This window comes from Lutjanus erythropterus, chromosome 19 (genome assembly GCF_056507025.1).
Source record: "Lutjanus erythropterus isolate fLutEry1 chromosome 19, fLutEry1.hap2, whole genome shotgun sequence".
Classification (NCBI taxonomy): Eukaryota; Metazoa; Chordata; class Actinopteri; order Lutjaniformes; family Lutjanidae; genus Lutjanus; species Lutjanus erythropterus.
Genome location: NC_139335.1, coordinates 21,724,746 through 21,746,109, shown reverse-complemented (window position 1 = coordinate 21,746,109; position 21,364 = coordinate 21,724,746). Strand labels below are relative to the sequence as shown.

Genomic DNA, 21,364 nt, shown 5'->3' with positions numbered 1-21,364 from the left:
GGCACGCACACACGCACGCCAACCTATTACACTGGTGCATTTAGATTAGGGTATAAGATAGAAGTCCGCACTGACAAAGATCACACTCTACACAGTCCAGCAGCTCCAATCTCAGGCCAGCACTCCTGCGCAATCTCCCGCAGCCCTTGAACTTCTGACACCGCCAGCTAATCGAAGATCAAACCGTTAAATAACTAATAGAGGCTTCTTTATTCTGTACAGTGAAATGATGAGTCATCATCAGACAGCTCGGGGAGGAGGGGGGGGGGGGGGGGGGCTGGGGGTTGATGGGACGATAAGGCATGTCTACTGAGTGCCTACACTGAGTAAAAGGTCCTGTGCAATAAATGAGGCCTCTCCATCTAAAAAGAATATCTACATCAGTCAAAGTAAAAAGCCGCAAAGCTTTTGCAAGATGGCCGCCTCCCTGACACCTCAGTCGGTGTTTTTGAGGCCTCCCTCATATAGACATCCTCCTCAGCTCAAGCTTTTATCATTGTCATGCGGCAACAACACTTCTCCTACACATTTTGTAGCATTTTGCCTACATAAACGACATCACATATAAATCTTATATATATATATATATATATATTAATATATATATTATATTAATATATATTAATCATACACAATGTTCAAACAAAGCTTTCTGTGTGTGCCTCCGTGAGTGAAAAGTAATGCCTTCTGCGAGATACTAGTGAGAAGCCGATAAAAGTAAGTGCCTGGTGACTGTTTTCATGTAACCTGAATAAAAGAAGTGGTCTAAAGGCTGCCGTGTCGTGAAGTGAGACGTCTATCCGTGACAGTGGGACATCCTGAATACAACAGCTTCATAAAGCACTGCCCATACTTGACATATGAAATCATTTTACGAAGTTATAAAACATCTCCAACGGCATTCTTGTATCTAAACCATCAGCAGCAGCGTCTCAACCGCGCTGTAAATTTTTTACTGCAGTTTTGGCTCATAAACGTGAAGAGACCACCGAGCAGCCTCGGAGCATGCTGGTCCGTCCTGGTGCCGCCGCCGTGTGAGGACCAGCACGCGAACTGGAGGACACATCCCCTGGAGACCATTAAGGCACGTCCTTCCTCTCAGTATCTTCAGCTTCTGACAAAACGTGTTGTTCACAGTAGCACAAGTTCAGGCTGACAAAAACTGTGAGTGTGTGTGTGTGTGTGTGTGTGTGTGTGTGCAATTGATTTGTAATGTCTTGAAACATCAAATAAGGATCTGTCAGCTCTAAACGTGTCTTCGAGATCCTGTTTTTCCACAAGGAGCAAATAAACGTATGAGCATGGAGTAAAATATTCTACAGAAAACAGAAAAACAGGAGTTGAGGACTCAGTCTTTCTGGCTTGTTGGTTGAACTAAAAACAACCGTCCTGCTGCCGCCAGGGGCAGACAGGATACAACTACAGATACTAAAACAGTAGTGAAATATTATACCAACAGAACATAAAACAAGAAAAACTTAGTGATATCATAAGCAGTGTTATCATAATCATTACTAACATCTTTGTTATTCACAATGTTATCAATATTATTGTTGTTCTTATACCCTGTTTTTTTCTATAAGAATATCTTATTATCATTCATGATTGTATTTCTCATAGCAAACAAGATCAGCTCTTTTGGCGTTAGGGATGAGGAGGAGGAGCGGGGGGCTGAGAGATAGAGGAGAGAGGGGAGAAACAGAAGAGTGGAGGACGGAGAGAGATGGACAGGCCAGGCTGTCTCCTTCCAGAGAGAAGCACCAGTCATCTCCTGTGTAAACGTGACAATGTCTCCTTTCTGCAGTGACACAGGGGCAGATGGGCAGTTCGCTCCTCTCTCCGCTCTCGCAGTCTTTCTTCATAAGCGCTCAGCAGGAGCTCTCAGACAGCCATCAAGTCGCACCAGGCTCACATGTCCAATATCAAACGAAGATGAGGTGTCGCCTCTTTTGCGATAATAACCAAGTACATTGACTTCTGCCTCGCTGGGGGATGAAATGATGGACTTGGAGTTGAGTGCATTTGTGGTGTTAAGGGAGAATGTTAATTGACTGTGTTTGGACATAAAAGTAGAGTAGCTTTGGCCGTTTCTGAGAGAGGGTTAACATCTCACACCTCCTCAGGCTGTCCTGATTTTTTTTACCCAGATTTTCTTGCAAAATCAAGATTTTTTTCCCCATTTCCCCTTACTCTTAGTTTTCTATTTCACAGTCTTTACCTATCAGTCTTTTCCTCCTCTAGCTCTCTCCTCTTTTACTCCCAATATGGGTTGCAGTGTGTGGACAGTGTCTTTAAAATCATCCCTGATCTCCTAACACTACATGCCTCTATTCCTCTCCTCCTTCTCCCTCACCGTCATCCGCTCCTCCTCCCCCTTTTTCTCTCACACGTCAGACTCAATGCTGGAGAGTTTCTCGTACACATGGCCATTGCTTCCATTGAAGGGACGCGGGGGGCCGACCCCCAGCATGGAGCCGTGGTGGTTCATTCCACCTAGGCTGAGCTCTTTCGGGAACCGGGGGGCCACGTTGGACATCACCCCAGCTGTGGCAGATGCTGGCAGATATGACGCCGTGCTCATCTGGCTCCTGAAGTCACTTCGGCTGTTTTTGGCAACTTGTTGCTGCTGCTGTTGCTTTTTCATGTAATATTGTTTGGCTCCGTGCATCAGACACTGGTCGTCGCCAAAGGTGGGTATAAAGGGGTTTTGGTTTACCCGGTCAGGGTAAAGAGATTTGGATAAAGAGAACGCCGCCCCACCTCCTCCTTCCATCAAAGACCTATCCCTGTCTCTCATGTCTCTCTCTCCGATTGAGCGGCGGTGGAGGCCCTCGCCACCTCTGAACAGACCAAATGGTGAGCCGGGTCCTTTCCGGCCCTCGCCTCCGTAAAACAACGGATCCCTGTCTCTCTCCCTTTCCCTCTCCGAGCCCCCGTGACGTTCAAATATGTGCGCAAAGGGGCTGGTGCCCTCCATGTAGCGTTCTTTCTCCTTCAGGCTAACACTCCTGGGTGGGGGCAGCATCCCTCCCATACCTGCACCACCCATCCCACCACCTCCTCCTCCTAGACCCCCTATCAAACTTCCCATCCCACCTGACTCCTCTTTCTGAAGATCGACAAATGTGTCATAAGAGTGCTGCCGCCTAAGTGGTTTGCCTAATCCTCCACCCTTTCTCCTCTGCTGGCCCTGAGGTTGTGACTGAGGGCCTGCGCCCATACCTCCTCCACTTCCTCCACTTCCGCCTCCCCCCATCTGTTCCAAGAGGTGGTTGTTGTCCTCGCTGATATCGTACAGGTTTCCAGTCTTTTTACAGCCCTCGCAGCGCATGCAGGTTGCAGAGCTAGGGCGGCTGTTTCCTCCGCCTCCTGAGGACCCGCAGCTCATACCACCACCATAGCCACCACCACTTCCATGAATGGACATCTGCTTGCCCCCTCCTCCCCCACTAGCCCGACAGTTTCTGCACTCCCACTCTCCCCCTGCCAGCCCAGATCCTCCGCCACTCTTCGAATCAGACTTTTTGGGTTTGCTCTTGAGAAAGTCATCCACTGGAACCAGGGAGGTGCAGGTCGCCACTCCTCCATCTCTGCTCCCAGGGCCCTCCGTCAGATCCACATGTTCCCACTGAGGGACACCCTCTTTGGGCCGAAACTGGTCCAAATAAAAATCCCTAACACTCTCCTTTTCTCTGAAGAGATAGTTTCCATCATTGTTTCCTCCACCACCTCCTCCTCCTCCTCCTCTCTTCCGTTCCAAAGGTAAAAGCGGTGGGGAGGCAGAGCGGTGGCCATGGTAATGGTGGTGGCTGATGTGGTACGGTTTCCTCCTGTAGCCCAGCTCAATCTCGTCCAGCTCCCGTCTGGACTTAGCAGAGGCCGGCCTCTTTTTCAGGCTATCACGGTATTGTTTGCGCTTCTTGGCATTCCCCTCCAGGTTCCCATAGGTGACTGTGTGCGTGGAAATGTCTGACACATCTGAACGTATATTCCCATCATCGTCTCCTCTCCCTCCACAGTAGTTATGCCCAGGGATGTATGTAGAACTTGAGGCACCTCCCTTGAAGGAGAACTTCCCGTACAGGTCCGGCAGGCCTCCCTTGAAACTCTGTCCTGAGGGAGGAGTCTGTCCGGACAGCAGGTCAAACTTGCTCATGTTCCTGTGGGTCAGTGCTGAGCAGGGCTGGGTGGTGAAAATAGGAGCCACCCCTCCACCCAGGCTGTCACAGTCGAACATGCCACCCTCCAGAGAACTGGCACTGCCCAAACTATGGGGCCTGTTGGGAGGAGGTCCACTAAGCCCTAGTGTTGAGCCATGGTGGTGCAGGTAGTGGTCCTGGTACAGATTACTGTCCTTCAGGTGGATGTTGCCAAACGTCCTCTCCACCTCACTGATGTAGTCGCTGAACATGTTGTCTTCTGGTAGGTAAGGCTTGCAGTCCGAGTGGCCTGCCAAGCTACGCCGGTGTTCAGAGATGTCGTAAACAGAGGATTCACGGCGGATGAAGTCAAGGGCGCTGTGTGGTGAGCCATTCACCCCTGACAGGGAGGCCATGTTCTTGGCGGTGCGTAAGAGGCGCATTATGTTGGAATGGGTGTTGTTCATGGTGGCTGATGGCGAGTTCAGTGCCGAGCTGCTCTTCTCCTCGATCTGCACCCCATGGATACAGCTGTAGATGCCCTGTGAGGGGAAAAAAAGGCAAAAGGTGGCATTAAAAAGAGAACATTTCAAATGTTTGGTAAGTTTAACCATTATTCTGGACTAATACTGTATTCTAATGGTGCGTTCACACCTAAACCTCATGCGTTTGCCCAGATAGTGTGGCTCATTTGGGCTGATGTGAAAGTTGTTAGTTGAACCCTGGTGCAGACCAAACAACTGGACCAGGACCACTTGAAAAGGTGGTCTTGGCCCGGTGCCAAGCACATTCTGGTGCAGTTTGTTTGTGTTGTGAAACAACCACAGGTACAGTATGTGACTTTATTTTTCAAAGGCTAAAATACCAATAAATCCAACTAATCTGTCATCTGAAATTTGTTCAGTCTTATAATTGATGCTGTATAAGCCATGTATATATTTATGTTAATCATTAGTAAAGCATATGCACTTCAGTGCATGTTTTCCCCTAATTAATAGGTAAAAACCTGTTCAAACTGCTGAGCTTGTATCTTACTCTGTGTACTTTGTCAGTTCATTAAGTCAATTAAAGTGTGTGACAGCGACCCCACAGCAATAAGCCCTGAATCATTACTGTACAAGATGCCTCCTTTTCCTCCTGTCTCTGTCTGTTAGTCATTATTCAGAACATGTGGCGATTTGCTAAATAATGCTTATAATTGTATATTTCTCCATGAGCTCTTTGTTAATATGTGCAACAAACATAAATATACGCATATACGCATCAGTCACCAAAATTTGAATTCTCCACATGGTGATGCACTTATGACGCAGGATGACAACTGTCCAGTTAATGAGTAACCTGTCAGTCAGTATGATTTGTTTACTGCTCTTGGTTTGTTTGTAAAAAGTCAGTGTAACAAGGAACCAGGCCAGAAGTGAAGTGCGACAATGTACCTTTTTCTCTTTTGGTCCGGACCAAATGAACTGAACTTCAGGTGTGAAAGTACCCTTCGAGTTCACACCTAAAGGTCTGTTTCCTGAAGCAAAACAGTCTGATGTTTGACATTGTCAATTTTCCAACTGGTCCAGTTAACGTTCACAAAGGCAAAACTCAAACTCAAATATAAATACTGCAGATAGGTAACGGGCCAAACTAAAACATCAAAGTACAGATCAGATGCATTTTCCCCAAAAATTGTTTCTGTTATCTTAGGTAGATTCTTATCATGCTGATGTTTAAAGTGCTCACTTCCCTGATCAGTTTGGTTTTAATTAGTTATTTGATGCTATAAAAAGGGGTTTTCATGCCATGATTGACAGCTGAGCTCTGCCCAGTTGAGTCTGCCAGCTGTACGGGATGGGAACTTGAAAGCGCTCCAGTACTGATCGCGACTGCGCAGACTCCAAATGACATCACCGGCGCAAGATGGCAGAGCTGGTATGTTGGATATTTTGGCTTCAGTTTTGTACAGCGGGAGGAAGTGGAGACATGTTGTCCATCTCTATTTCCAGTCAATGGTTCGACCGGACTAAACAATGCTGGTGTGAATCCACCCTTGTTGACAAAAGCATGAGACTGCAGTTACATGCATGTGTATGTGCAGCTCTTACTGCTGATAATAAATATAGTAAATATAGGACATACTAAGTAAAAATAGATGTACACTTTATATGTATTACGTAGTATATCAGCGGACGTGAGATAAAGAGAGACAGTGCAAGTGAGTACACAGCGTAAGGATTCAGAGAGAATAGTGTAGCTCGATGATTGATACAGGCTAAGGGGCTATAAAAAACCCTTGGGTTCCTCTGGTCAATACCTTTAATCAATGTGATTAGAATTCAGCTGAACAATATCCACCGGCAGTTATTAAACACCTCTGTTCCACGATGCCGTAACACCACAGGCCACAGCAACAATCCCCTCCGAAGAGAAAGGCCAAGCCAAGGAGACACCGGCTGAGCATCGGAGTGACAGAAAGATAAACTGCTCCATTTGCATTCAGTGATGTACGATACAATATTCAGATAAAAATGGATGTACAGAGGAGAGCAAACCAGGCATGACAGATGGGGACGGTAAAGGACCAGATCAATTCCAAACAATGATTTTACTCAGTTTTTCTGGACATCTGCAGATGACTGTAGGAATAATGGGGCACTTTGGTCATTGTTAAAGATGTGCTGACCTCCGTCCTGCTCGTCACGGCAGAGGTCAGGACTCTGCCGAGAGGTTAGGGGTCGGCTGGCTGTCAGATATTCTCTCCTCTTCCCAGCCTCCTCCTTTTATCTACTAATATGACTCGTTGACCCTCTCTTCTCCTTTTCCCTAACCACTCGTTTCTGCTAGTTAATTAGCAACATGGACAGTGCCTGCATTGCAGCAAAAAGGACTTCATCCCTCACTCCGGTTTTATAGATACTGTTATTACTTCCTTCAATTTCACAGCCTGTTAACAGTCAAGTATGTAAAGCTTGACAGTGGCTAAAAGCAAGATAGGTTAGCATAAATACTAAATGACTCAACAGTATTGGAGAAATATGGGATTTGGATGGAATCTTGCAGTGGAGGACAAATGTATACGCCCACCTGCATGATATTTCAATTTTTTTCTCCACTTAGAACCATCTTTCAATGTTTATCTGGTCCTTCTCTGTCTCATCTGTGTTTCTTTTTTCCATCTGCCTGTTTATATAATTTGTCATCACTTCATCTCTTTTGTTTTTCTTCTTTTATTGTCCTGATTACACCCCACCTGCTGCCAAATCTGTCACATCTTCCCTCTCATGACATCTCTGGCATCATTATGAATTTTCCAGAAACATCCAGCTTAATCTTAAGATGATCTTCCCCCTGTTAGGTTTTCACCTGTGTAGATGGTGAGATTGTGCTGTATTGAGCAATGATTTATGTTTGAGGACAATGCTGGGTTCTTAAAGGGACAGTTCCCCCCAAAATCAAAAAAAAAAAATTTTCTATTAATTCATCTAGATAGATTTGGTGTAGTTTTGGAGATGCTGGCTGTAGGGATGTCTGCCTTGTCTGTATATAATATGACTAAATGGTACTCAGCTTGTGGTGCTCAAAGCACCAAAAAATACAATAACTGTGTCTCTTTCCAGAAATCATGACCCAATTACTCAAAATAATCGTGAGCAGTTTAATGTAAGAGCAATTTTCTTTCTATGGTAGAATTGACAGTTTCGACATGAACCTGCTCACAACAAAGTCTGTGGATTATCTTGAGTAACCAGGTCATGATTTCTGGACAGAAAGAATTTTTTTTGACACCAACTTTTTTTTGGCTGCTTTGAACACCTCAAGCCAAGTGCCATCTACTTCCATTGTATAATTGTTATTGTTATGTTCTCATTATATTATTATATCCATTATAGTGGAGAGAAAGCAGGCATCTCTACGGACGTTATATCCAAAACTCACACCAAAACTATACTACACCAGCATTATAAGTAAGAGGGAAAATATGTCTTTCTGATTTTCAGGTTGAACTGTCCCTTTAAGCTTTTTTTCTCAGGCACACACACACGCATATACACACAAATAAGCAACAACCTCGACCGTGAACAACAACATAATACTGTAGAGCATCAAATTTTGGACATTTAACAAAGTGATTGCTGCTTCGTATTCAACAGCAGCAGATTTTGTCTACTCCACATGCCCACATAATGTAACAGTTGGCAGATTGCTGCCGGCCCAGTGCTACAGTAGCTGATGATTTGGGCAGGATGTGTGAATAGCAATAACTGTGGCCTAAGGGTTCCTAAGAATTCTCAATCCACCAGGGGACCAGAGCAAAATCTATAAGTGATTACACTGGTACAGAGAGGCAGGAAATCAACAAATAACTAGCTGCTCCCTATGTACGACCGCATACAGAGTGGCTACTGTACATGCGGCAGCTCATAATTTAATGCCGCCTGTGTGTGGTGTAAGTATATGGTGCTAAATGCAAATGAACTTGATGTGATGTGAGGGCCGTGAAAGGAGGAGTGATTAAACCTCTAATACATTTACTGTTCTAAAGTCATTAGAGGCTTTTTAAATCGATATAATTAATTTGTTTCGGTGTTGCAGGTGGGACCCGGAGGAACAGGTAGCCAGGGGAGAGCCGTTCCACAAAGCTACCGAGCCCCTCGGAGGGAGGGAACGCCTAACCAACCATGAAGCCATGACCGACGCCACGTGACTCACGCCAACCGTGACAGATGTCTCATTTTTTACACTGCCGAGCTTAAATGTTAATTGCGGCAATAACAATAAAGTTTATTGGATTATGCTGTGAAATTAAAAAAGCGGAATCAATCTGAGTGGCAGAGCGAGAAGGAAAAAAAAAGAAAAAAGAAAGGAAGAAATTGCCGCGGCTGGAGAGAAAACACTCGAGTAAATGAGAAGGAGACAATGTGAGGCTGTGGCCGAGGATTGCGGAAAGATAATAAACTGTAATTTCCACTGTTGTTGTTTCGCTCTGTGCCGCATATGTAAATGAACCCTCTCAATGAATATTTCCCCTGAATATTTTAACATACTGAATCATCAGGCTGTATTTGTGGACGCACAGAGTTCATTTATGCTGTCACATTGTAGCAAAAGACAGAGGTAATTTCTGTAAATGAGAGCAATCACTGAATGTTATACAAAGCATAATTGCTTTCAGATCCAGTTCCCATACAAATTATAATGATGTAATAATCAAAAACAACACCAAGCAGCCCGTCTTTGGAAATGAGAAGTCAACTGACATTTTAACAGCTGATATTTTATGCTTCCTCCACACAAACAGACACGGACACGCACACACAGCCATAAACAAGGCGACAGCAACAACGTAAAATTAACACCATGCAAAATAATCAAAGTTGGGCACTGGAGCGTAATATTAAAGCAGAGAGGGGAAAATGTTACGTTTTTTTTTTTGTAGCCTTGCTTTCCTGGCACAAGCAGCTCCGGCGCCACAGCAGCATATCAAATGGAGGGAGAGAGCGGCAGTGTGTGGCGCTCTGCTGTAAATTAGCCACGTGGTTTAGCCTGCAGCGGTTCACCTTCAGAGGCACGCAGTGAATTACACCGAAGCTATGTCAAAACAATTGGAATGCAAATCAAATACCTTGGGGGTGACTTTGGTCTCCTGGGATTCAGTAATCTACCCTCTCCGGTTCTGTGGCTGATTTTTGTTGAGTGAAATATTGATTTGGGCTCAACATTTTGTAAATATTTACCTCATGGACGCTAGGAAGGCCCAACCATCAAAACAAAAGGAAAAAGCTCCTCTATCTGTTAATCTGGGAGTGACAGTTTGGTTTGGTCATGTGGGATACATGCTTGTTTAAATCTTGGCATCTCTAAAGCCTTGAGGGAAGAAAGTGCTTTCATTTCTTACAATAAAGCTGCTGATGATGGATGAATAAACAAGTAATGAAGATGACTTCACAGACAAGAAAGTGTTGTAGTTGTAAACTGGAAAATTATATCCTGTTATAATGTTTTGTTAACAGAAGACGATTCACAGCGTTTTAAGAGTAAAACTTCGACATGTTCAAACTTCCAGACTCTCAAAGCCTTTATTATAACATCTGAGTTGCTGCTGTAAATGCAGTTGCAAATTCCTTTGTACCCACAACAAGTAATGTATATTGTCACTGCTTTGTTTATTTTACCAGCTGTTCATATTAACTTTGACTGTATGTTTTGATAATGATTATTTAATGCTCTGTAATTTGCAAACAGAGGATTTCTATAACTATGAATAACAAATAAAATGATGGGGTGCTTGCATTTCAAAAGTGATTTTTTGTTTACATGAGTGAGTGTATAGATGAAACACCTGATTATATTATAAAGCAATCATTTTTCAAGCACTATATTCAAATTCAAGCTTATTCCTACCTTAAATGGTTAAAATTTGGAATTTTCCAAACTTTAAAAACATGTTCAAACTTTGACTTTATGAATAAGTGTAACTGCTAGTTGCCTGCCATAGCATGCATCTCTAATCGAATATCCTGCATTTCATCCCAAATGAGAAGATGACATAAGGAAAGATCTTATTTTTCATTCATTATGTGCTCTCATTCATACCTGTGAGAGAATACTAACAGGTTTATTAACTACTGTCATGAGACAATAGTAAATGCTAAAAAGTTGTATAACAGTAGCAGCAGAAGAGACTCATAAAGTCATTGAAATGACTCAGTAATGTCAAGTACAGTAAAAGCTAAACTTTATCTCGAGTGGCTACAATGAATGTACTGGTCATACCACACCAAGTGAGGCTGTAGCAGCTGTAGCCAGGTTGTGCTGTATTTATTATGAATGCGACTTTTTATTTGCGAGAGGAGGAATGTGCTCTTTCTTCTTTCAAAAGTTATGCGGCCTCAAAGCCGAAAAACCTCAACTTTCCAGATGTTGTCACCTTTTGTATTTTGTGAGAGGCACAGCCGGTGGAGTAGTTTCAGGAAGTTTCCGTCTATTTATATCACCAACTGCAAAATTTGGAAAGTGCACCAGGTAGCAAAGTGTGATGCTTTTGGGCTTCTTCTTTGATTTTCATCCTTGAAAACAGACGTGGTGTGAAATGTGTCAGCTCCAGTGTGTCTCGAACAGAATCTATTGGCAATCTGAATCTGTCAATCAGAATATTTGTTAAGAAGAACAAGGCATGACAAGCTGATTGACATTTCTCAGTGGAGAGTGTCTCCAACAGTGACTAAATATGCTGTTTTCTGTTTGACCATACTGATGGATACATTTATGATGTATTGATTAATCTTTATATATCTTTATTTTTTGCCTTTATTCTTAGGATAGCCAAAGATATGACAGGAACAGGGGTAGAGAGAGGGGATGAGACGCAGCAAAAGGGCTGTAGTTGGGGGTCGTACTGGCGGCCGCTGCAGAGGATTGATAGCCTCAGTACATAGGGTACACGCTCTACCAACTGAGCTACAGAGGTTCCTCATATTGATTAATCTTGACAAGATTTTGGATATCAGCGTTAAAGTCTGAGCACAAACTGTAAATCCTGTCTTCCTTTCCCCGCCCTGTCTCACCCTGCTGATGGAGAAGACGAAGCCTGGCTGGCCGGAGCAGACGCCCATGAAGCAGAAGCGCAGCTGCCAGTAGAACCAGTGTTCGCAGATGAAGGTGATTAGCGACAGAGCCATGGCGGCACCCAGCATGTAGAAGACGCCGGCCATGTTGTCAACATCCAGCTGGCTGGACATCACCTCGTTCTTCTCGTGATGGCAGATCCCCGTCAGCCACAGGGACTCCAGCTCCTCCATCTCACCTGGACAGAGGAAATGCAATAACAGTGAATGGGCAGAAGAGAGGAAGGACAGAGAGTGGCAGAAACAGATGGTATGAAGAAGGAAGGAGGTCAGGAGACATTGGAGGGAGGGATTGTAGAGCGTTGATGTAAGTAGTAAGGAGGCAAGGAAGGAGGGAGACACATGGATGGACAGAAGAAGAGAAGGAGACGAGACAGAAGACGGGGCACAATAACGACACGTGGAGAAGTATTTTTTACAATTCGTAAGGGAATTGAAATAAAGAAAGGGGTGTGAAAAAAGTGGCAAGGAATGTAAAATATAAAGGAGAGAGGAGGGATATGATGTAATAACAGGATGGGTATTGGAGGACACAAGGGATGGCAAGATGATGCAAGAGAAGAAGAGAGGAGGGAAGATGCCAGGCAGGCGGGGGGGAAGGGGGGTCAGGGGAGTTACAAGTGAAATACAGCCTTGAAATCTGCAGTACACTTTGTTGCAGACGGGCAAAGAGTAAAGCACACACTAGTGGTCCTGTGTTAATTATGCTTATCTTTTTTTGCATGAATTTCTGCAAATGATCATGTGTCTCTAAGTGTTTATCACACAATATGTAAAAGCTTTAGCACATTTAACATGTCCACAAAGTGGTTGCATATGTATGGATTTGCATGTATGTGTGTTTGCGTGTGTAGGTGTGTGTGTGAGTGTGTGTGTGTGTCCATGTGTCTGAAGCTGGTCCCTGAGCTTCTGGTCTCTTTTGTGGGTCACCTTCTGTTTCATCACGAGCTGCTCTCTATCAAAGCCGACTGTGACGGGACAGGCGTCGCTTAATTAATCATACATTCAACCACTGTCGCTGCACGTCAGCACGACTCTTGCACCGGAGCGCTGGCTGGCCTCTGAGCATCGACAAGAAGCTCCATAGCATACAAACTCAGGAAGAGGCACCACGCACACACACACACACACACACACACACATGCAGGCAGGCAAAAAGAGAGATGCAATCACAGAGCAGCTACTATTAATAGCTGCTGTGAAACTAACTATGAGGTGCAACCATTTCAACATGACTGTGCTGAATAATATTGGTATTTATATTACAAGAGTAAATTTAAACAATGGCTTTGGTCTATTTTTGAAGTAAAAATGTTTTTGGGAAGTATTGGGCCAGTCTGCTGGGGGTTGTTTCTGAAAATAATAATGTCATTATGTTTATGGTTGTTATCTCATTTGTTTTTAATCTCATCTCTTTTTTTAATAAGTGAAAATTCTCTGGTATCTTTTAGAAGATGCAAGAATACCCTTTTTTATGTTTATTCTACAGCTGCCAGTGGAAAGTAAAAGTAAACATGTTGAGGTGATGCAATGATTGTCCCACACTGGATTCAAATCCAGGTCATTACATTTATACGCCGTGTGCTCTGGTGTGCTAGTCAGATCCAACACTGTAAAAAGTGACTTTTTATAAAGAGCACTCAGTTTTACAAGTTAAAGTCTCATTAAATGTCAGCAAACAACTATTTGAAATGTAAAGCTATATGGATACACGTGTGCCTGCATGCCAGTCCACCTCCGTCTTCTCCACATCTGTTTTTTGGCCAAACAGCACACCAAAATATGTTTCTGAAAACCTTTTAGGCCAGATTTAGGCAATGTAGTCACCGTGTCTCGAGCCTCACAAATTTAATGAGTACTCATTTGTTTTGGTCTGAGATGTTGGTGCTCTACTGCGACCTCCAGAGTAATCGTCTTATACAGCACCTTTAAATCTATTTCAGCAGATGAACTCAAAACTTTGACTTTGATCCTTAAGTTAGACATGCTATGAATATTTTACGAGCAACCATAATAATGTTTTAGATTGATGAGTGTGTTTTTTTATACAGCGCATGCCGACAAACACCTAAAATAAACTTTCCCCAAATACAAAAACCTGTTCTCAACTATAACCAAGCCAGTAAGCCTTTTTCACCGACATGCTGACTTACCATAGTAGGAAAAGAACAGGTGTTACTAATAACATCAACAATGACTCAGTTCCACATCCCTAAAACTGAAGCAGCAGAATAGAGTCCAGCAATCGTTAGTTTTATTTTTGGTACCTGTGCTTTTACTCTGAAGCAGATTGCCATACAACACAACACCAGCACAATCTTCAGTACAACATGTTCATATGTACTAGATTTAAATGTATATGCTTATGTCAGTATACTTAAATAGTGCATGTGTGTGTGTAATGTATATATATGCACAAGTGTGTATGTGTATGGGCAAGCGTATATATGTATACATATGTATGGGTATATATATACTGTACGTCATGATGAATATCTGCAGTGAACTTACTTACTTACTTACTAACCATCTTTTAAACTTTGTTCCATTTTTTTTTACTGTACCAAATATATGTAAAGCTTTGGAGTTTGTAAAACAACTTTTCACAGAGCATGAAATTGATAAAAATAAACAAACTTCCCAAGAACTATTCATTTCACTTTTACTGTTCTTTGCTCTATGGGTTAGAATAAAATAAAGGATACTGGAAGATTCAATTGAAAGAATGACGACTCAGATGATGTTTGACTTGAATAAAAACATAAACATGGCAGCTGTAGACTGTAAGTTCAGTGAAAATTTCATCATCATCAACCTTCCTGTTCTTCACGTTCTTTCCTTTTTTAGGTATGAACACAATTATTTAATATAACAAAAGTGATTTAGAGTCAAATCCCAGACCTTTTTTTTTTTGAGTACATTTTCAGAACTGAGGAAATCATCACTGATGCCTGGTATCTCTGAAATGATGCAACAGGTCTTTCATTGGTTTCAAGGGCAAAAGGTCATTAAACTCAACATGCACTGTAGATGACTTCAAAACTTTCCATCCGACAGCGAATCAGAAAATCACCAATCAAAACTGCTGTTTCTTTTTCACGACAGCTGTGATATATTTTTTGCTCAGGCCTGCGTCAAACCACCCAGACTCCCCTCCAGCCTTCGTACCAGGCCACTCGGCTCTCCACGTGAGTCTGATCGCTTTCTAGGCCACCGGGAGGGGAGTGGATGGCGAGGCGTGGCAAAGTGACATTGGTATCCTGAGAGGGGGCCAGAAGACAGGGCCGCCTGGTTCCTGTATGAATGCTTCTGCAGTGGGACGGGGGGATGTGACTGCAAGCCGACCCATATTCAAATACACACACACACACACACACACACACACACACACATGCTCATACAAAAGCATAAACACGCAAGTTAGTATTACAAACATGTTTGAAAAAGGTTTTTTATAAACACATAAATAATCAAACTTGTAATCAATGAGTCAGAAACAATACACACACACATGCCACACACTGAATTGTATGTAGGTTGATAAAAATAAACCTGTGTCATAAATAGTCAGAATCTCTACACCACTCTCTCTTTATCTTTCTAACACACACACACACACACTCACCCCTCTCGCTTACACACATAGGCCCTCTCATTTTCAGAGGCCTGACCCATATTCACAAGTGCGCGTGCACACACACACACACACACACACACTCAAACATGCGCTCTCATGCACACACGGTGTTGAAATACACCAGGAGCGATGCTGGCACCCCTAACTGGGACGCACTATAGTGGGCCCCGGAGGGCCCTTGGTTCAGGATGCTCACAACACGCTGGACCATGCCCAAATAAACACACACGCAATCCTACACACACGCTCCAGACTTCCATTACATTTCCCGATCCCGAATTGAACTGTATATCAAAACAGGACATTGTGAAATTAGACTGTTAAAGTCGATAAACTCGGCGAGCAGCCTGTGTCTGTGACATTTTGACTTGTTTATGATGGGAGATTTTGGTTGAAAACCATAAAGCATGCACTATATGGGTTAGGAGTGGCCGTTTTGAACACATTTCATTTCATTCCCTACTCGTTCTGAGACTCATTAATGCCCCGGCTAGTGCTGACAGGAATGAAGTGTTTCAAAAGAACAAGCCCTGGAGAGCTTGGACCGTCTCCCATAAAAGGCGAGCGTGACCATAAAGCATGGGGCTCCCATGGTGGAGATAACTTTCAACATATATACCTAGCAGCTCTGGCTTACCTTCTCTGTCTGTCTTTATTACATATGAGAGTGGAATTACTATACACTTAACTCGCAGAGCCTATTAATTGCCACAGCTGAGGTTGCAGGCACACAAATTCTTAGAAAAACAATGATTTTCTCTTCCATCTATCAGTTCTTGTCCTAGACAGATGGGAATGGGTGTAACCCTAAAATCTTACTGTCTAAGAAGCCTATTTGTGCCCAAGTTTAGAATAAACATTCTTGAAAATAGTTTATTTTACAGTAATATACATGAGAAATAAACTCAGCCACCATTATTTGTCCCTGCAGCAGAGCCTGAGGCAAGAGTTGTTCATAGCATATTGGTGGGTAAATCAAGTGCCTCGAATTAGCTCTTAAAGGATCATTCAGATTTATTACAGGTTGGATCTTATTTCTTTAAGTCTGGCCATCTTTTTAAATCGTTAATATACCATGTCACTCACCAAGTTAATTGCTGAGATCTCAGAATTCAGGACATTGCTAGACATAAGTCAGATGGGGCAGACACATGAGCAGTCAGATGTTCAGACAAGTTTCAAACAATCCATCAGGTTAGGCAAACTTGTTTGGAGGAAGCGATAAAAGCCATTGGTAACACTCGAGCTATGGTCGTGGCCATGTTCCAGAGTGAGAACATCTTACCTAATATATATGCAAAAGATTACAATGTGACTGGTTCTTCACACAATAGATTTATATTTACATGATGGTTGTCATTTGCTTACTGGTACTTAAGTTCTTAAATAATGTACTTATTTTAAGCCAAACCATGATCCTTTTCTAAACTGACCATTTCCACAGTGTTAACTAAACTACTTAACTTAAGTCATGTATGTAAGCTTCAGAAACAGCAACACCCAGACACAAACAGAGGAGATCCATTCATGGCATGTTCTCTGTACTGTGTACTCCTCAAACTAGTGTCCCTGTCAATTTGTGGAAATTTGAATTTAGACTAGTTGACTGGTCTAAAAGTAAAAAAGAAGAGCCAGAAAACAGTTCATGTCGAGCACAATTTATTACTTGATAATATTAGACATTGTCCAAAATATACTGCGTGTATTAAGCGCCCACTGAAGCCGTTCATCACATTCTTCAACAACCGAATAATATTTTAAATGCAGCTAAAATGTGAGGCATTTTATACCATTGAAAGCTGCACATTTTCGAAACAAAACAATTCACTCAATATGTTATCTGACTGAGGATGATCACAGGATCTTGGATAAATGCTGTCCTCTACCTGCAGCTGATATTAGCTGCCGAGCAGTATGGCTAACATTAGCAGTGCTAGCAGCCTGCTCTCCTTGCAGGTTACATCCACGTCTGCTGCTGAACGTGGTTACGCATTGCTCCAGTTGAGTAGCTACATGCCAGTTTATTATGACAGTCTGCAGCCAACCACCCATCCTAGATTAAAATACTGAAAAACAGTTTACTTTATACCAACTTTGTCCTACTTTCCACTCACCACCTTGTTGGATTACATCCGGCCATTATCACAGGGAAAAGGGGCTACTGTCTGCCAGGGCTGTAGCCAACGCTTTTGGTGAGCAGCTGCGTAACATCTTAGAGGTAACAGTTAACCAGCATTGTACCTTCATTAAATATTAATAAATAGTCTAAATGACTAGTGTTTCTGTTGCCGACCAAGAGTGGCAAGATTTAAACATTTAGTCGACTAATTGTGCACATTTCTACTGTCTTCCTGGTTCAACTTTGACCTTTCATTTCAATACTTGCAGTAGTGCACACAAACAATCTTCAGTGCAATGAGAGATTATTACCAACATTTTATGTGTTCTTACTTCTGGGTATGCTTACAAATTAAGTGGTTTAGATCTTCCATTAATGTGTTTACAAGACTTCAGCAATTAACTTGGTGAGTACAATGTTATAATAATGAATAAACGCATTGACCAAAGTGATTAAAATAAGTTGAACTTATCTTTTAATGTCAATCAGAGGCTATGTTGTGTTTCCTTCTCTGGTTGTATTATCTCAGTGACTATCTGGTACATCTCTGAGTAATTAAATAAACAACTTATCACATCAGCACAGCTGTAGTGTATGCATGGCAGCGTCTCTGTTCGCAGAGTGCATTAGACTGAGCAGTAAGTATGAATAAAACAGGGTAGGGAAACAGCGTGCTTTCTCACCATCTCCAAAGAGCTGCAGGATGGCCAGGTCCACATGCCTCTTCCAGAGCGACTCCTTCTGGATGGCGATGCCGTACCCCGTGGTGGCGAAGATGTAGCCGCTGCCAATGGTCACCAGCTTGCAGCCCTCGTCCCTACCAGCCATGTAGTTCAACACAGCCGCATCATAAATGAAAGCGTCTAGTTTGCTAATGAAAAAGAGAGAGAGGGAGAGATAGGTTACAATTAATTAGCACTTAAGAGTCAGACATCACAGCTACAACATTCCAATTAACCTGCTAAATAGCACTAAGCTGCTGATAAGTGTAATAGACTTCCACTTGGTTTGCCAAAGGCTGGAGCTGGCACACAGACTGGCGAAAAGGCTCACTTGATGAAAACTGAAGAGGGGGAGTGAAACTATTATTGGACTTACTCAGCTACAATATGTTTACATGAAGACAAGTAGGACAAGACATAAACAGGGGACTTTTTTCATTATTTCCCCACAATTTACATGTTCTTTTGCAATATGCAAAAACATAATAACCATCATTTGACAGCTGTCATCCTTTTGATTCCCTTGAAAAACATCACACCTGCTCCATACTGTATTGGAGCTGCAGGAATGAATCCTAAAATCTGGAAAGGAGTTGGCACATTACCAACTCTGGTTCCCTCATCTCAAAGTCAATGGGTTTTCTTGAAAGGGTTTTAGTTGGATGTGTGAAAGAAGGTTTGTGGTTAACACAAGCTGAAGAAATCTTCTGAACTTTTAAGCTTTTACATGTCTTAAAAAAGATGGTTGCTAACAAGTAGCTAAGTGAGACTACAGAGCTTGACAGGGACATTAAACGTTACCACGACGAACACTGTGGTGGTGGTGATGTGAAGTCACGCGACCGTAGTGTAGTTTGTTTATAGCCTAACTATAGCTTGTTACTTTTGGTGATTGCATTTACACTTCAAAAATCATAAGTGTTTATAAAGATTATCCTGCTAAACAAAACACATCAGTATCATATACTTTTCCACAGAGCTTATTTTCTGCATGAATCCAGCAGAAAAATCCCACTGTCTTTTTGTTGAAGGAACCAGAGTGAAGCTAACTTCTGGGCTGGCCTACAAAACTACATCATCCATGCAGCACTCTACAGACTACTGAAACAAGAGATGTCTTGCCTGAAGCTAAGACATAAACATGGACCAAAATACATTATTCAATATCTTTAGATTAACCATTTTGTCAAATAGGGACTTAAACTTCAAACATAATGTGATCCTTTAAATCCATTTTGTTATGAAATTCTTGTGGCTTGGAATGTTACTGTAAATTTGGTTTTACAATGGAACTAAATGAACAATTTTAGTGTGCAGCTTCTCACCCCGCCTTAAGACTCTGCAGAGCCTCGTTGACGTTTCTCTGATGGAACTTTGTCATGTAGGAGTGCATTTCTGGATAGTTGTTCCTGATGTTTCTCTCTGTACTCCCGTTTGGGACAGTGCCAAACCGAAACGGAGGTGAGAAGTCATTGGGACTCTGGAACTAAACATGGAAGAGGGAGCATGGAGCGAGAGGTACGTAAAATGTTTGCTTTACAAATGAAGGGCACAGAGCAGAAAAAGAAGATGCCTTCCAGCTTACCTTTTTGTCCGAGAGCCCAGTTACCTGGTCCACATATTCCTCCTGGATCATGAAAGCTGCCAGGTTGGCAGTGTAGGAGGCCAGGAAGATGACAGCGAAGAAGGCCCAAACCGACACCATTATCTTACTGGTGGTGCCTTTGGGGTTCTGCACCGGCACAGAGTTGTTAAAGACCAGACCCCACAGCAGCCAGATGGCCTTACCGATGGTGAAGGATGGACCGTGTGGCTCTGAAAGAAACACAGCCAAAGTTAAATGATGTGAGACAGATCCATCTCAGTTTCTGAACCAGTACGTGGGACAGACAGGTGGTCTGCTTTAACTGTTGTATATCCAGCTGAGTGGTGATGTTTCTTGTAGAATGAACTGAATGTAAAAGTTACAGTAGTTTTAACAAGGAAACAGGCTGTTACCCTGCAATTACTCAGTTTTAATGTGTTACTTTTTAGCTATGCTGTCTGTTGGTCTGTCTGTCTGTCCAGCTATTGGATTGTCAGGCACCATCATCACATCAGATTTTCAATTTCTCCAGTATTCTGGTTTATAACCAAACGCTTGTAAAAAATAATGACATCCCTATCAGATGCACTTTATGTTTAGTGCTGATTAGTAGACATTAGCATTCTAGGAAGACAACAAGGCTGATGAACATAGCAAATTTTATATCTGCTAAATAAAATAACATGAATATAATCTTTGTGAGCCATTTGCCAGGCTAGCATTAGTGTTCAGTGAACCTTCAGAGTCACTAGCATGGATGTAGACCTGAGCTATCCAACGTCAATAGCAAGTGGTTCAATAAGAAAATATTTGGGGGTTTGTGGGCCACAAAGAATACTTTGTCAATATTTTGGTACATATGATGATGATGTTCATAGATCTATTACTACATAGTAGAAACTAATTATGCCTTTTCATTTATTTCAGTATCATTATGACCGAAGGCCACTGAACCCTCAGGAAAACTGTTAGAAAACAAGCCATGATTTGACTCATAGTAAAATCTTAACATTGCATTTTTTTCAATGCACCCATTGCACAACAAACACATTGGTTTATTTTCTTTTGCAGCCAACAAAGTAAATAAAAGTAAATAAATATATATAGTCCATTTGTTCTGGACATGGTGATTTTCACAATCAACTTCATGCCTCTTTTAAGAAAGACATTTTGAAGCCTGTTGTTAGCTAAGCTAACGTGGGTTTTTCTGTGTCCCATCAGCCCAGAGAGCTTTAAAAAGAACTAAACACCACCACACAGTCAGATGTCTCACAGTAGCCCAGGGATATGAACCTTAGCTGTATATATCATATCATACACATACCAGCCTGATTTGCTAGTAGCCTCTTGCAGGCTATAGAAAAACTAGTGGGCCACTAGTTGAAAATGCCTGCTGTAGACTTCTGTCTTATGTAATGTATATCCGCTATAGGCAACACATATATCACACATGTAAATGTAAGTAATATATTTCCTATTTTTGTGTAAGTTAGGAACTGTGTAGGTTCAATTCATCCATGGGCTGGCAAGAAACTGGTTCATTCCAGCC

General features: G+C 42.4%; 1 protein-coding gene across 1 annotated transcript in view; it reads right to left on the bottom strand.

The window, feature by feature from the left end:
• Nucleotides 1-260: 260 nt before the first annotated feature.
• grin2ba (glutamate receptor, ionotropic, N-methyl D-aspartate 2B, genome duplicate a) overlaps nucleotides 261-21,364 on the bottom strand; it is a 138,940-nt gene continuing 117,836 nt past the window's right edge. Inside the window, exons 12-16 of the mRNA XM_084743844.1 lie at nucleotides 19,816-20,045; nucleotides 19,556-19,716; nucleotides 18,192-18,379; nucleotides 11,693-11,931; nucleotides 261-4,681 (exon numbers count right to left, since the gene is read on the bottom strand). Of these exons, the coding sequence (XP_084599970.1) occupies nucleotides 2,384-4,681; nucleotides 11,693-11,931; nucleotides 18,192-18,379; nucleotides 19,556-19,716; nucleotides 19,816-20,045 (3,116 nt within the window). The 3' untranslated portion in view covers nucleotides 261-2,383. The remainder of the gene's footprint in view (nucleotides 4,682-11,692; nucleotides 11,932-18,191; nucleotides 18,380-19,555; nucleotides 19,717-19,815; nucleotides 20,046-21,364) is intronic.